Below are 14,671 nucleotides of genomic sequence, written 5' to 3'. Positions count from 1 at the left end.
AACCTGTGGAGGCAGCTTATGTAGTTGGATTTTCCTTAGGTACGTTTTCCTGGATTTTTGCATAGTTTCCCTTTGCTTTCTATGGTCCACAGCAATGTTTTAGTCTTAACTGTTTTAGTTTTATATGCATATGGATTCCGGGGCATAATTCTTACAGGTATATTTTTACACTCGGCCTCTCCATTTTCTGTTGTCGAGCCAAGCCACGAGATCCCTTGGTTTAGTACTAGAGCATAATTGCTACTTGAAGTGGTGCTCAATTTAATGCTGTGGTTGTGGTTCCTTCTTTTTATTGCTTTTTTTGCCTCTGGGGCATTTAATGATACCAGACAAAGTGAGTTTATTGAAAGCGGTAGGCTGGAACCAATAGTTCTTCTTCAGTTGTAAGAGGGTTGCTTTTGTATATGAGATTTCCATCGAACAGGACACTTGATTAGTTAGGCACAGGGATGTTTTCACAGAGTTTTTGTCAGTTTGTGAGCCTGAAAAACGTTGGAAAGCAGAATTTGTTAGCATGTACATTAGGTTAATCGCTATCACGTGTCACATAGCGATTAGGCTTAGCAACTTGGGGGTGAGCATTACTTTGTATTTAAAAAACTATACGTACTTGGATTACTTCGACGGTGGGTTGCAGGGCCAAAGAACCTTTTGTTTTTTTGTTGCACACTTTGATACAATTAGAATTTTAACATAAAGCCCGTATCATGTGAAAACTGAAAGTATTAACATGACGACCCACAGCATGTATAAAAGGCAGCCATACCAAACTAGTGACAAAATTTTGTACTCGTATGAAATGTTAAAAGATAAAACTTTTTGTAAATGATGTTTATAAATAAAAAGAACCCTAAGGATATTTGATTTCTTAAGCATGTTTATACATTTTTACAAAAAAAAACATATATAAGATCCAATATAAAATGAAAATATAATTTATTTCAGTTCAAAAGTTACAACTCTTCATTCACCCAGCTAGAAATTTGGTTCAGATTTGTCTTTCTTCTTCTTACCTTTGGTGTCACTGTAAGTAACATTTCTCTGTTAATATTCAAATTATTTGTTAAGTGTAATAATAAAAACAACCAACTGAATACTGTTGTAAGATTTGTGAATACTATGTTTCTCTTCCATGGTAGAAACATTAGAAACATTTTTTCCTGGTGGTTACTTTTAACTTTTTTTTTTTTAACCTGGTGATGGCTCTGCAACAGATAGGTGTAGCTCCAAAACAAGTCCTATGTTGTCCTTTAATTAATGATTAAAAACCAAAAAATTTTTCTGCCTAAATATAGACAAACTTTTATCACAATAGTTTCTGAAGCAATTTTTGCATCTTTTACCTGTCTGGTGTACTGCCACCATCTTTGCAACTATTTGAGTGAAGAGTGGCATGGGACATCAATACCAAAATTGCTATGAAGTTTCAAATTTCATGTTTGTTTATAGTTCAAGTTTACTTGCTTTTTCTCTCCCAGTAGTTACATAAATATCTGTAGTCTCACACAAGCATTTTGGGACAGTTTGGTATTGTTTTTTGCATAAATAAAGATGAGAACAAAACACAATATTTGCTGAAGATGTCTGCTACTCTGCAGGAAGCAAGATATATGTGTTTAAAATTTTGCACACTTTGCAGCTTGCCAATTTTGAAAAATTTGTAAATGAAAGTGAATAATAGTATCTTGTGTATATCTTTTTTTATTATATTTTAAAGTATTTGTACACATAATAAACAAAAATGTATGTGCTTGCACACATTGCAAACCAGGGAGCACAAATATAAACTGTTGGGAAAACTAATAGACTGGACTTTAGGAAATTTACATTTGATCAGTATGTTGTTCACCATTGGAATAAACCGCCTTTGTGGTGGTTCAGGGTGACATTCTAGTGAGGGTTAAGGGAACAGCATTGGTGCCTTATGATGGCAGGAAGAATATGATAAGAAGGAAACAGATTGTTGGAAGCAGCTTTTTAATTATGTTTTTACAGCTGTTTTATTTAGTAAATATCAAAGTAAAAAAATTATTAAAGGTATCTGCTTTTAAAAAAAGTTATTAAAGGTAGCTGCAGAGAACTTCATTCCTGGTTGCCCACTGATATTTGAGTGCAGTAGGCTGATATTACAGTACAGTACATGGTGTATATATGTATTGTTTGGTACCTGCATTATATCAAAAGATTATGATCCAGACTTTGCATTCTGAAAAAAAAATATATATATCAATAATGTCAAATTAAAATATTGTATCAGTAATGTGCTTTCCCCTTTAGAGTGAGTTTTTTTTCTTTTTTTTTTTTTTTGCACTGATTGTAGAACAATTGAAGTTGCTCTGATAGTCACATAATGCTTTCTTTTGACCATCAAAGCAGCAGAGAAAGTGTTCTATGTCAGTCACAGGAGAGACTGCTTCTACAGGGATGGGATACACTTAAATAGAAAAGGTGCAAGAATATTTGCCGATGCTATTGAGGCAGTGTTAGGTGGGTCAGAAAACTGGTAGCTTGGGGGGATTCACAGACTAAAAGGTTAAAAGTAGCCGCAGTCGAAGATGATTCTTGCGCAACTTCTATTAGAATAAGTAGCGATCTGGAGTGAGGTGTGTTGGGGGTTACAGGGACTGATGGCAGTCATTGTGAAACAAGTGGGTATATGGGATGTGTTAGGGTAACTAAGAATAAGAATAGGTGCATGTATACAAATGCTACAAGTATAGTAAATAAATTTGATGAATTTGAAGTGCTGGTCAAGGCATCAAAGGTGGATATTTTTGGGATAGCAAAGATGTGGTGTCACACAGATATAAGGAATGCAGAACTGGAATTTGGGGAGTACAATGTGTACAGACAGGATAGGAAGGAAGGAGGTGTTATGCTGTTAATTAAGAAAATCATAAAATCAAAAGAAGTGCATCCAGTTGATATAGATGAACAGTGCACTGTTGAGTCAGTTTGGTGTGACATAAGCACTGCTAAAGCAAAAATAAGAGTAGGAGTGTGTTATAGGTCTAATGACTCGAATGAGTACAATAAACAATTGTACAGAGAAATAGAGTGTGCCAGTAAATCATAATGTCTTATAATGGGGGATTTTAACTTCCCAGATATTGACTGGAACTTGTGGGTTGGTCACTCACACACTAGTAAGACTTTTTAGGATTTATTGGATGATGGTTTTCTGCAGCAGCATGTTCGAGAGGCAACTAGAGAGGGTAATACTCTTGATCTGGTTATCAGCAGTGATCATTCGTGTATTAAGAATTTGCAGATAAAGGAACCACTAGGTGGCAGTGATCACAGTGTACTGATGTGGGATTTACTTAAAGATATAATTACCATCAGGGGTAAAGGAAAGGGTTTTTGCTTCCATAAAGGTGAGTACAGTGATCTCAGACAGTTTTTAAGTTCTGTACAGTGGGATCAACTGACGATATTACCAACAGTAAATTCTAAGAGGGAAGCATTCAAGGAGTTAATCGTGGATGCTGCTAAAAATTTCATACCTATTAAGAAATACTGTTCAAGGTTTAGACCTAAATGCTTATCAAATGAACTAATGAGACTCGTGACAGAGAAGAAAAATGCATGGGATGCATATAAATTATCAAGCGACTCAGAAACCTATGGCAGATATAAGCTAGTCTGTAATCAGGTCACAAAGGAGATTAGGCAGGTGAAGGCAGATTACGAGAAATCCTTGGCAAAAGATGCTAAGAAAAACAGCAAGGATTTCTTTACTTATATAAACTCTAAAAGGAAGGGGATGAATCTGATTGGTCCACTTGATATCGATGGTTCCACTGTTGATGATCCTGCTTAGATAGCAAACAAACTGAATGAGTATTTTGCATCGACATTCACACATGAGGAATTATTAAGGTTTGAAAATGGCAGAAGGTTATCAAATTATAGGAAGGTGCTTAATGATTTTGTAATAACTGAGAGCAAAGTGGAGGAAAAATTGTTGAAGTTAAACATAAGAAAGGCACCTGGGATGGATGGGATCTATCCAGTTATATTAAAGGAGGCAGCAAAGCAACTAAGCAAACCCTTAGCCATAATTATGAGAGCATCCTTTCACTCAGGGGAGGTCCCCATGGACTGGAGATGTGCAAATGTATCCCCAATTCACAAAGGGGGATCGAAGGGTGACACGAGTAATTACAGACCAGTTAGTTTAACTTCTGTTCCAGGTAAAATAATGGAGTCACTGGTTAAAGATGCATTGCAGGATGATCTAGACAAGACTGCAGCAATAATTCAGACACATCATGGGTTTGTTAAGAGAAAGTCTTGTCTGACAAATTTGATAGGATATTATGATGTGCTTACAAAGGAACTGGATGCAAAAAATAATTTTGATATCATATATTGGGATTTCAGGAAAGCTTTTGACACTGTTGTGCATGGAAGACTATTGTACAAATTGGAGCAGAATGGTATTAAGGGTAAGTTGCTACAATGGATAAAAGGATGGTTGAGTGGGAGAAGACAGAGGGTGGTAATTAATGGCTGCTGCTCTTCGTGGACTAATGTTATTAGTGGAGTCCCACAGGATTCGGTGTTGGGTCCTCTGTTGTTTTGTATATTTATCAATGATATTGATGAAGGTATATCAGGCTTAGTGTCGAAGTTTGCAGATGATAGAAAGGTTGGCAGGGTTGTTAATGACAGTAATGGCAGTGCACACTGCAACAGGATCTAGATAATTTGGGCAGATGGGCTAAGAAATGGCAACTGAAGTTTAACCTTGACAAATGCAAAGTACTGCATATGGGTAGAAGTAACCCCAGAGAAACATACCAACTGTACCTAGAGTACTGTGTACAGGTCTGGAGGCCTCATTTCAAGAAGGATGTAGAGATGCTGGAACAAGTACAGAGAAGGGCAACAAGATTAGTGAATGGAACAAAGGGGTGCTCTTACGAAGAAAGGCTTAAGTTTTGCAAATTACAGTGTCTGGAGACTAGGCACCGGCGAGGTGATCTGATAGAGGTGTATAAAGCCTTGAATGGTTTGATCATGCTCAATGCTGATGGGATTCTTCCTCTTGCTCAGAATAATCACCTGAGAGGGCATACATTCAAATTGAGAAAAGGCAGATGTAGGATAGACGTGAGGAAATTTGCCTTTAGCCAGCGGGTGGTAGGTTGGTGGAATAAACTTCCATCCCTTGTCGTGGAAGTTGATAGCCTAAATAAGTTTAAGGCTCAGCTGGATAGGTATTTCGAACGAACAGAGGGGTGAAGTGGAAGTGGTTATTTTTTATTTATTATTTTTTTTTATTTATTTTTTTTTATTTTTATTTTTTTATTTTATTATTATTTTTTTTTTTGGCTGATGCTGCATAAGCTTGCTTTCTTGCATAAAATGCCTCTACTAATGCTAATGCTGTGTGGTAGATTACAACACTTAAGGTAGTAGAAAATGAAAAAAGACCTGGGAGTAATTGTGCAGTCAGATATGAAGTTTTCTGAGCAATGGAGACAGGCTGCCAGGGCAGGTCATGGGGTTTTGTCAATGATATATAGGAATTTTGCTAGCAGGGAAAAGGAGGTGATTGTCACTGTATATAAGGCAGTGGTCAGGCCACGCCTTGAGTACTGCATACAGGTCTGGAGGCATCATTTTAGAAAGGATGTAGATTTGCTTGAGCATATATAGAGAAGGGCAACAAGATTGGTGAGGGGTATGAAGGGATCCTCTTACCAAGAGAGGCTTAAGTTGTGCAAATTGCAGTGGCTAGAGACCAGGCATCTGCGCGCTGATCTGATTGAGGTGTATAAGGCTTTGAATGGGTTGAACACGCTGAATTCTGATGGGATCCTTCCACTTGTTCAGATTACGAACCTAAGGGAGCATAAATTCGAATTAAGAAAAGACAGATGTAGAATCAATGTGCAGAAATTTGCCTTTAGCCAGCAGGTGGTTAATTGCTGGAACAAACTTCCATCTGTTGTTGTGGAAGTTGATAGGTTAAATAAATTTAAGGAGGAACTGGACAGGCATTTGGAGGAAATGGTGTGATTTTTTTTTTTTTTTTTTTTTTTGGCTGATGCTGCATAAGCTCATACACTTGCTTTCTTGCATCACATGCCACTACTACTACTACAATGGGGAGGAATAATCTAAAAGCCTATTTACTTTTAGGCAGTATCATATTTGAGTATTAGAAAAAAATATCTTGTGTACTATTTTGTTTCTGTTTATTTTTTTCTCCTCCTTATTTAATTTTTTTAATGGAATACTAGGAGGCTTTGCCCCCTGCTCACTTTTCTCGCCAATCCCCACATGTGCAAGGATTGGCACAAGCTGAATGCTGATGGGATTCTTCTTCTTGCTCAGGCTAAGAACCTGAAGGGGCACAGTTTCAAATTGAGGAAAGATAGTTGTAGAATCGTTTTTTGGAAATTTGCCTTTAGCCAGCAAGTAATTGATTGGTGGAACAGGCTACCATCTTTTGTTGTGGAAGCTAATAGCCTAAATAAATTCAAGACTGAGCTGGACAGGCATTTGGAACAAATGGAGGGGTGAAATGTGAGGGTGTTTTTTTTTTTTTTTTTTTTTTTTGGCTGATCCTGCATAAGCTTGCTTTCTTGCATCATATACCTCTACTAATGCTAATGTATAACTGAGCAGGAAATGACCTATGTAATTATTTACCTGTGCATTTGTAGTGACGTAATTGCCTCTCCCACTTGTACCACATGATTGCATCCTTCTCCCATTGGCTAATCCCCCCAACACGTAGCATTCTCAAGGTCAAATAAATATCACTATATAATTATTTACCTGCATTTACATCGGTCACTTAGGAAAAGGCCTTTTGCTTCGGGTTCCATAATGCATGAGCAATATTGTTGCATCCAAAAGAGCAGGACTAAAATATTTACAAACTATACAAATATGTAAAATATTTACAAAATGCTAAACTATTTACAAATACATGAACTGTATCAGGTCCCTTCATGAACTGACATTACAATGGAACATCATATGATGCCGGGCATGGTCATGTATTAGACAGTGAAGCACGTGCACGAGGTTGGTGAACATTATGGAGGCAGTTGTCTTTCAATGGAAGACAACAATGTAATTATTTACCTGCGCATTTGTAGCGATGTAATTGCTCCCCCGCGCCCTCTTCTCCTGTTGGCTCGAATAAATATCACTAGGAGGAAAACTTTTTTAATGTATAGAGAGATTACCAAAGCAATTTTGTAGGTGATCACTTCAGTAACATAATTTCTCATTTAGAAATTTTGAACAGCAGCCTAATGGATAAAAGAATAATAAGAAAAAAGTGCATAGTTAATAAAATTAATAATCGTAGGTTAATGACATAAAAATATATTAAAATGTAGACAGCCCCACTACCAATGTGTTTTCCCTTTCCCTGTGCTTGAATTTTGACATTTCATGATTGGATGGATTTATTGTTCAAAAAACTGGAAAAATCCAAACTGTGGCAATATCCAAGTGCTGGAGTCGCTGGATTTTGGATGATGCACATATACTATTAATAATAATTGCATAGAGAAACTATAAACTCTGGTTATTTCCATTTTATGCATGTTATGCAAATAAGTGCATAGTTATGCACTTACAGGCAAGATGATGCGATTAGGTAGTAAGAGTATGATCTTAAATCATAGAAAGTGATCATGATGATGATCTGAAGGAAAGCTTTAAATGACTTTTTCATAAACTGGAACAAAGACTTGTTTGTTTTTTTTTAAGTATTTCCTCTTTACCCTCAAAATGGAGGACATGCACTGAACTCAAAGGGATAAGTAAAAAAAAAAAAAAAAAAACCCTATGTTGGTTTCTTTATTACTGGAATATGTAACTTTCTGAGTGATCTCCTTTTGAGAACCTCTTCTTTTAAATAAAATTTCAGTGGAACTCCAGTAATTAAATTTTATGTTTTTAAAACTATCAGTGATTAAATCATTTAACAGAAGTTAATTTCTGTTATTCTACTGATGCAAAATTCAATTGCATCATTATATAAAAATTTAAGCAATAGTAGCCATGCCATTTTTATATTTATATAATATAATATTAAATTTAATAATATATACTTAAGGGAAAATACTTTATAAAATCTCAATGATCCATTTTAAGTAGTCAATTTATCCTTTTATATTTTATAAAAAAAAAAATAATAATGTATTCACTTTTATTGTAAACAAGGACTAAAAATAACAAGATTTATTGCATGCTCAATTGCACAATGGTGACAAATTTACTCACATGCTAGAACAAAATCAAATATCTTTCAAAATTTCATTATTCAAAATTCACCATTTCATTACCATAATCTAGAGAAATAAGAAACATTTTGGAGACAGCATATTGAAAGTTAAGCAGCTTTGTTTCAATGCCCACAAATTAGTATTAATATTTGAATTTCCAAATGATACAAGTGGGCATATTTTTTTTTTTTCTGGATCTGACAAAAGGGGGGGGGGACCCTACACGATTGCCAAAATATGATTATCCAAGTCCACCTTTTTTAAACTTTACAAACACTCTGCCTCAACCATCTTGAGAAGTAGTTTATTCCAATGATTTGCAATATGCTGCTGCCAATAGGTAAACTTTGTGGAATTCAGATTATAATTACTCCCTAAGATTTTATATTTGGGTCCCCTGGTTCTTTCTCTCTCCTACCAACGAGAATCGTAACACTGTAACAGATTATAGGACAGCTTGATTGTGATCCTGTTAGTGTATCCAGTTCAATTTGTAGTTTAGCTTCCAATCAGAATGCTAAGAAAGGAATCCTAATGCAAGGCAATTATGTTCCATATTATTGTTAAATATGAGTTAGTTTTCCAAATTTATTTGACTCAGTTCCACCCTCGGAAGTGTTACCATTTCCATAGTTTAATATTTATTACACATTACAGTGCAATAGAATACACATCACACACATTTATCTATAAAATGTAGATTCTTCTTCTTCTTACCTTTTACATGTTAAAGAGTTTCCCTTTAGCTTCAGAATGTAAGATTTGTTTATAAACCATTTATCATAGTCTAAATTATTTTTATTAAAAATGAAAATTGCTTTGTTAACAGGAAAAAATCAAATTTATAAAGCCTAATCAAATGCACAAAAGTGTAGACTGACTGTAACCAGCTGCAAAGAATCAACTGACATATTATTTCCCCTTACAGTAATATAATTAGCTACACCATGGTGAACTGCTTTTACAGTGAAAATTAATGTAATGTGCAATAATATTAAAATTGGACAAAAGAATTATAACATGGATTACCTTATATGTATCTGTAATATAGATACATTCTGCCTATCTATATGTAGTACATTTTTTTTTCTTTCTCCCTTTTAAAGTGTTGGTTTGCTCACTCATTAAGGATGTTTGTATTTTATGATTGGTCTATTGAACAAAAGTGGATGTCTATTCTGCTTCCTCTTCTTTTACTTTATAATGGTAAGTAAAATATACGTAGAGTATTGTGTAGGATATAAAAAAGTATGTCAGTATTTTGATTGAGTGATGAATAATCAAATAGTTACTCATCACTTTTTGCTTAATTTAGCATTGATACCAATAATTGTCAACTTTTTGTACTGTTAATACTTCAGTAACTTTGTATAAAATTTTTTCATGTTTAAAGTTTACACCTCTTTCTCTCTTTCTCACATACCTACACACAAAAAATCACTCAGATTTCCATAAAGTGCCACTTTTAATTTGTAGTTATGTCATTAAATGTTCTTTTAAAAAATCTTACCAAATATATATTTTTTTCATAATTTGTAAACTGCAGGAATGTTGTTATCTTCTCAGAAAGTGACACATTACCAAATCTGTGCATACAATACACTTTCAACAGTTCATTATAATTTTTTTAATAAATTATTTGTATAGTTGATTAAACTAATTTAAAAACCTAGTTGCAAAATAATAGTTTATTACAATCATTTCTTCTTTATTGGCAGCTTTGTTATAAATTTTTTTTGAAAATGATGTTTTGCCCAAAGACTGGGTTTTCTGTAATCAGGTCACAAAGGAGGTTAGACAGGCGAAGGCAGATTACGAGAAATCCTTGGCAAAAGATGCTAAGAAAAACAGCAAGGATTTCTTTACTTATATAAACTCTAAAAGGAAGGGGATGAATCTGATTGGTCCACTTGACATTGATGGTTCGACTGTTGATGATCCTGCTCAGATAGCAAAAAAACTGAATGAGTATTTTGCATCTACATTCACACATGAGGAATTATTAAGGTTTGAAAATAGCAGAAGGTTATCAAAGTGTAGCAGGATACTTAATGATTTTGGAATAACTGAAAGCAAAGTGGAGGAGAAATTGTTGAAGTTAAACATAAGAAAAGCACCTGGGGTGGATGGGATCTATCCAGTTATATTAAAGGAGCGGCAAAGCAACTAAGCAAACCCTTAGCCATAATTATGAGAGCGTCCTTGGACTCAGGAGAGGTTCCCACGGACTGGAGATGTGCAAATGTATCCCCAATTCACAAAGGGGGATCAAAGGGTGACACGAGTAATTACAGACCAGTTAGTTTAACTTCTGTTCCGGGTAAAATAATGGAGTCACTGGTTAAAGATGCATTGCAGGATCATGTAGAGAAGACTGCAGCAATAATTCAGACACAGCATGGGTTTGTTAAGGGAAAGTCTTGTCTGACAAATTTGATAGGATATTATGATGTGGTTACAAAGAAACTGGACGCAAAAAATAATTTTGATATCATATATTTGGATTTCAGGACAGCTTTTGACACTGTTGCGCATGGAAGACTATTGTACAAATTGGAGCAGAATGGTATTAAGGGTAAGTTGCTACAATGGATAAAAGGATGGTTATGTGGGAGAAGACAGAGTGTGGTAATCAATGGGTGCTGCTCTTCTTGGACTAATGTTATTAGTGGAGTCCCACAGGGTTCGGTGTTAAGGTCCACTGTTGTTTTGTATATTTATCAATGATATTGATGAAGGTATATCAGGCTTAATGTCTAAGTTTGCAGATGATACAAAGGTTGGCAGGGTTGTTAATGACAGTAATGGCAGTGTGCTACTGCAACAGGATCTAGATAATTTGGGCAGATGGGCTAAGAAGTGGCAACTGAAGTTTAACCTTGACAAATGCAAAGTACTGCATATGGGTAGAAGTAACCCCAGAGGAACGTATGAACTGTGTGGTACTACATTTAAAGTGGTAGAAAATGAAAAAGACCTGGCAGTAATTATGCAGTCAGATATGAAGTTTTCTGAGCACTGCAGACAGACTGCCAGGGCAGGTCATGGGGTTTTGTCAATGATATATAGGAATTTTGCTAGCAGGGAAAAGGAGGTGATTATCCCTCTGTATAAGGCAATGGTCAGGCCATGCCTTGAGTACTGCATACAGGTCTGGAGGCCTCATTTTAGGAAGGATGTAGATTTACTTGAGCATGTACAGAGAAGGGCAACAAGATTGGTGAGGGGAATGAAGGGATCCTCTTACCAAGAGAGGCTTAAGTTCTGAAAATTGCAGCGGCTGGAGACTAGGCACCTGTGCAGTGATCTGATTGAGGTATATAAGGCCTTGATGGGTTGAGCACGCTGAATTCTAATGGGATCCTTCCACTTGTTCAGATTACGAACCTAAGGGGGCATAAATTCAAATTAAGAAAAGACAGATGTAGAATAGATGTGCGGAAATTTTCCTTTAGCCAGCAGGTGGTTAATTGCTGGAACAGACTTCCATCTGTCGTTGTGGAAGTTGATAGGTTGAATAAATTTAAGGAGGAACTGGACAGGCATTTGGAGGGAATGGTGTGATTTTTTTTTTTTTTTTTTTTGGCTGATGCTGCATAAGCTCTTACACTTGCTTTCTTGCATCACATGCCACTGCAACTACTACTACTACTACAACTTCTACTATACTAGAAAAATTCATTCACAAAAGATTGGTATAGATAGCATCCTAAAGTGATGCTACCTACACCCAATTTAAATATAACAGTGTAGAGACATAGGCTTTAGGTTAAGATATGATCGTCATCAGTATTTGTCAAAAAAAAATGGGGGGGGGTGTAGCGAAGTGAGAACTTGTTGCATTGTAGTGCAACAAGTGCTCACTTATGTGCATTGACTTTCTGTTTATATGTTATATAAAACATCAAGTAACTTTTGATCACTAAATAAATAAAGTATCCTATGCTCACTAGAAATTACAGAGCAGTTTTAAGAGGTCTAATTATTGGAGTTTGAATAATTCTAATTATTAGAGTTTTGAATATTTTTAAAATAGGTGTTATTAACAGCATAGAAGGTAGCTTTTGTTATGAGAACAATAGAAAAGATAAGATCATTAGCTAAGTATAATAGCAGATAGAAGCATATTCTTATATGAATACCCTCATAAAAACTGCAAATAAGGGTTGGCTGTTTTGGGGGTTTCTTTGTGCATCAACTACTACCTTGGTCATAGTGCAGCAGCTCATGTGGTTTTTATTGTGTATTATTTCTCTAATAAAGCATAAACCCAGATTTCTCTAAATGAGTGAAAAGTAGTGAACCCACTATACTGTCATTAAAGTTCTGTACACAGAACTTTAATTAAGCCTGAAAGCCTAAAATGTTAGAGCAGACAATCCAAACTGGAAAGTGTCCATTAATACCCACATTTGCAGAAGTAGTCACCAGCCAAAAAGACAATCATAAAATCCAAAAGATCCCACCAGCAAGGCTTACAAACTGCATCCACTCCCTGCCCAAGTCTCTTCTCGCCGATCAACAGATTGACTCAAAAGAAACTGGGATCATATATTCAACCTATCAGAAGATGGAACGTGGAAGACAAATGGGGAAAAAAAGGTGGCATACAACACTCCACTAAGGGGAATCACTCATATTCGTACAATATCACAGTGGTCCAGACTCGTGGGCAGATCTTTGTTTCTTGACTGGAACCAACTACTAAACCAGGCAGCATTAAGGCTATGTTTGCAGAACTTCACAGAATAAATACTGATGTGAGACAGAGAAGAACTAGAAGTACTAGGTACTATGATGAGCTTCGTGTTGGATCCAAGGCTATGGCCCCCTGGAACTCTCGTCAAACCCTTCCTAGACCAGACGCCAAGAACCGCGATAAACCACCAAAATCATCAACAAATGCAATAGCAATTAAAACTACCAAGCTGACAATCCAAAGAAACGCAGAAGAATTCAAATGAATCTACTGAGAACAAACTTACTATAGGAAACAAAATGTCCACATATCAGTCAATCCAACTACCAGCCGTTTATGATGTCAATCCCCAAGTCTCTAATATCCCTGTACATATCACAAGCACAGTAGACCAATGCGTCCCCAAAAAAGAGACTTGCCACCCGTATGAACTCCGATTGCTAAGGCTACCACCATTCAAATTGTCTTTCAAAATGTAAGAAGTATCTGTAACAAGCTAGATACTGTCGAACAGCTTCTACTCTCGAAAACCCTAGATGTCCTCTGTATCGCTGAAACGTGGCTTGGGAATGGGCAGGACTCCGTTGCTGTGCACCTCAGGCTGGTTACCAGATGCTCTGCTCCTCTAGACTGGATCGTAGAAGAGGGGGAGTCGCAATACTCTACAATACCACCCTCTTTTCATTGGTACATTCTGTGGTAAGCCAATCCCTTGTATTTGAAGCTGCCATAGTGTCCCTCAAGCTTAACACCTACTTGATAGACATAGCAACAGTATATATTCCACCAGGCCCAAACACTGATATCATTGAAGATGTAATCCATTGGCTAACGAATCGCCTCCATGCCTCTGCTAAGTACGTTGTTTGTGGAGATTTCAATCGTCCACCTACTCTCGCACATCTCAGTAGGACACTCGTTAACAGTATGGATTCGCTGGGTATCAGCCTTCTCAACTGCCACCCAATGAGAGGATCCAATCTCTTAGATTTGGTATTCTCCTCAGCACCATGCGACCTCGAAGGCAACCCTCACAATCTCTTTCAATCTGATCATGATGATCCCATTGCCATACTCCTGCACTTAGCCGCACCTAACTTCAATATTCAAGGCCCAAAAAAAGAAAAAAGAAATAACATCCCCCAAATTCATTGATCTACCATGATGTCTCGAAGCTGCATCCTCCATCCCTTGGGAAGCTCTCAAAAACTGCGATCTCCAGTTGGCTGTGGACCTCATGACCAGGTGGATCCGGACCATTGCCAACTATGGAGCGACAAAGACTGTCTGCATCATTCCCCATTCAAGAGCTTGGTGGACAGCTGCACTGAACAAAACCTTCCAAGAAAAACAAAATCTGCATAAGAGATGGAAAGAGTCGGGCGCTGTACAAGATTGGATTGCCTTCTCCAGAGCAAGGGCAGTGTTCAGAAATCATCTGCAATCAAAAAACATCTAAAAGCAACCCTACAAAAAGGCAAACCATTTTATGACTCTCGGCACACAGGAATTCCTAAAACACTGGAGCTTGAACTGTGGATGGACCACATTGCATGGTTCTCGAACAATGTGGCCCCGACATATCCAGGCAACTTACCTGTCAACAACATCCCAACGGATATGCTCGCCACCGCTAGCATCACCAGGAAGCAACTTATAACTGCTATAAATGGATTGCCACCCACCGTAATCGCAGGCCACCTGACCTTGT

The 14,671-nt window shown here is 36.7% G+C and overlaps 1 protein-coding gene across 1 annotated transcript in view; it reads left to right on the top strand.

Moving 5' to 3' along the window:
• LOC150091460 (transmembrane protein 181) overlaps positions 1-14,671 on the top strand; it is a 162,872-nt gene that overhangs the window by 53,199 nt on the left and 95,002 nt on the right. The window contains exons 7-8 of the mRNA XM_090368503.1: positions 946-1,026; positions 9,368-9,467. Of these exons, the coding sequence (XP_090224629.1) occupies positions 946-1,026; positions 9,368-9,467 (181 nt within the window). The remainder of the gene's footprint in view (positions 1-945; positions 1,027-9,367; positions 9,468-14,671) is intronic.

This window comes from Mastigoproctus giganteus, chromosome 1, assembly GCF_048544385.1.
Source record: "Mastigoproctus giganteus isolate SK-2022 chromosome 1, ASM4854438v1, whole genome shotgun sequence".
Taxonomy (NCBI): domain Eukaryota; kingdom Metazoa; phylum Arthropoda; class Arachnida; order Uropygi; family Thelyphonidae; genus Mastigoproctus; species Mastigoproctus giganteus.
The sequence above is the reverse complement of the archived record's forward strand: the minus strand, read 5'-3'. Positions and strand labels throughout refer to the sequence as shown.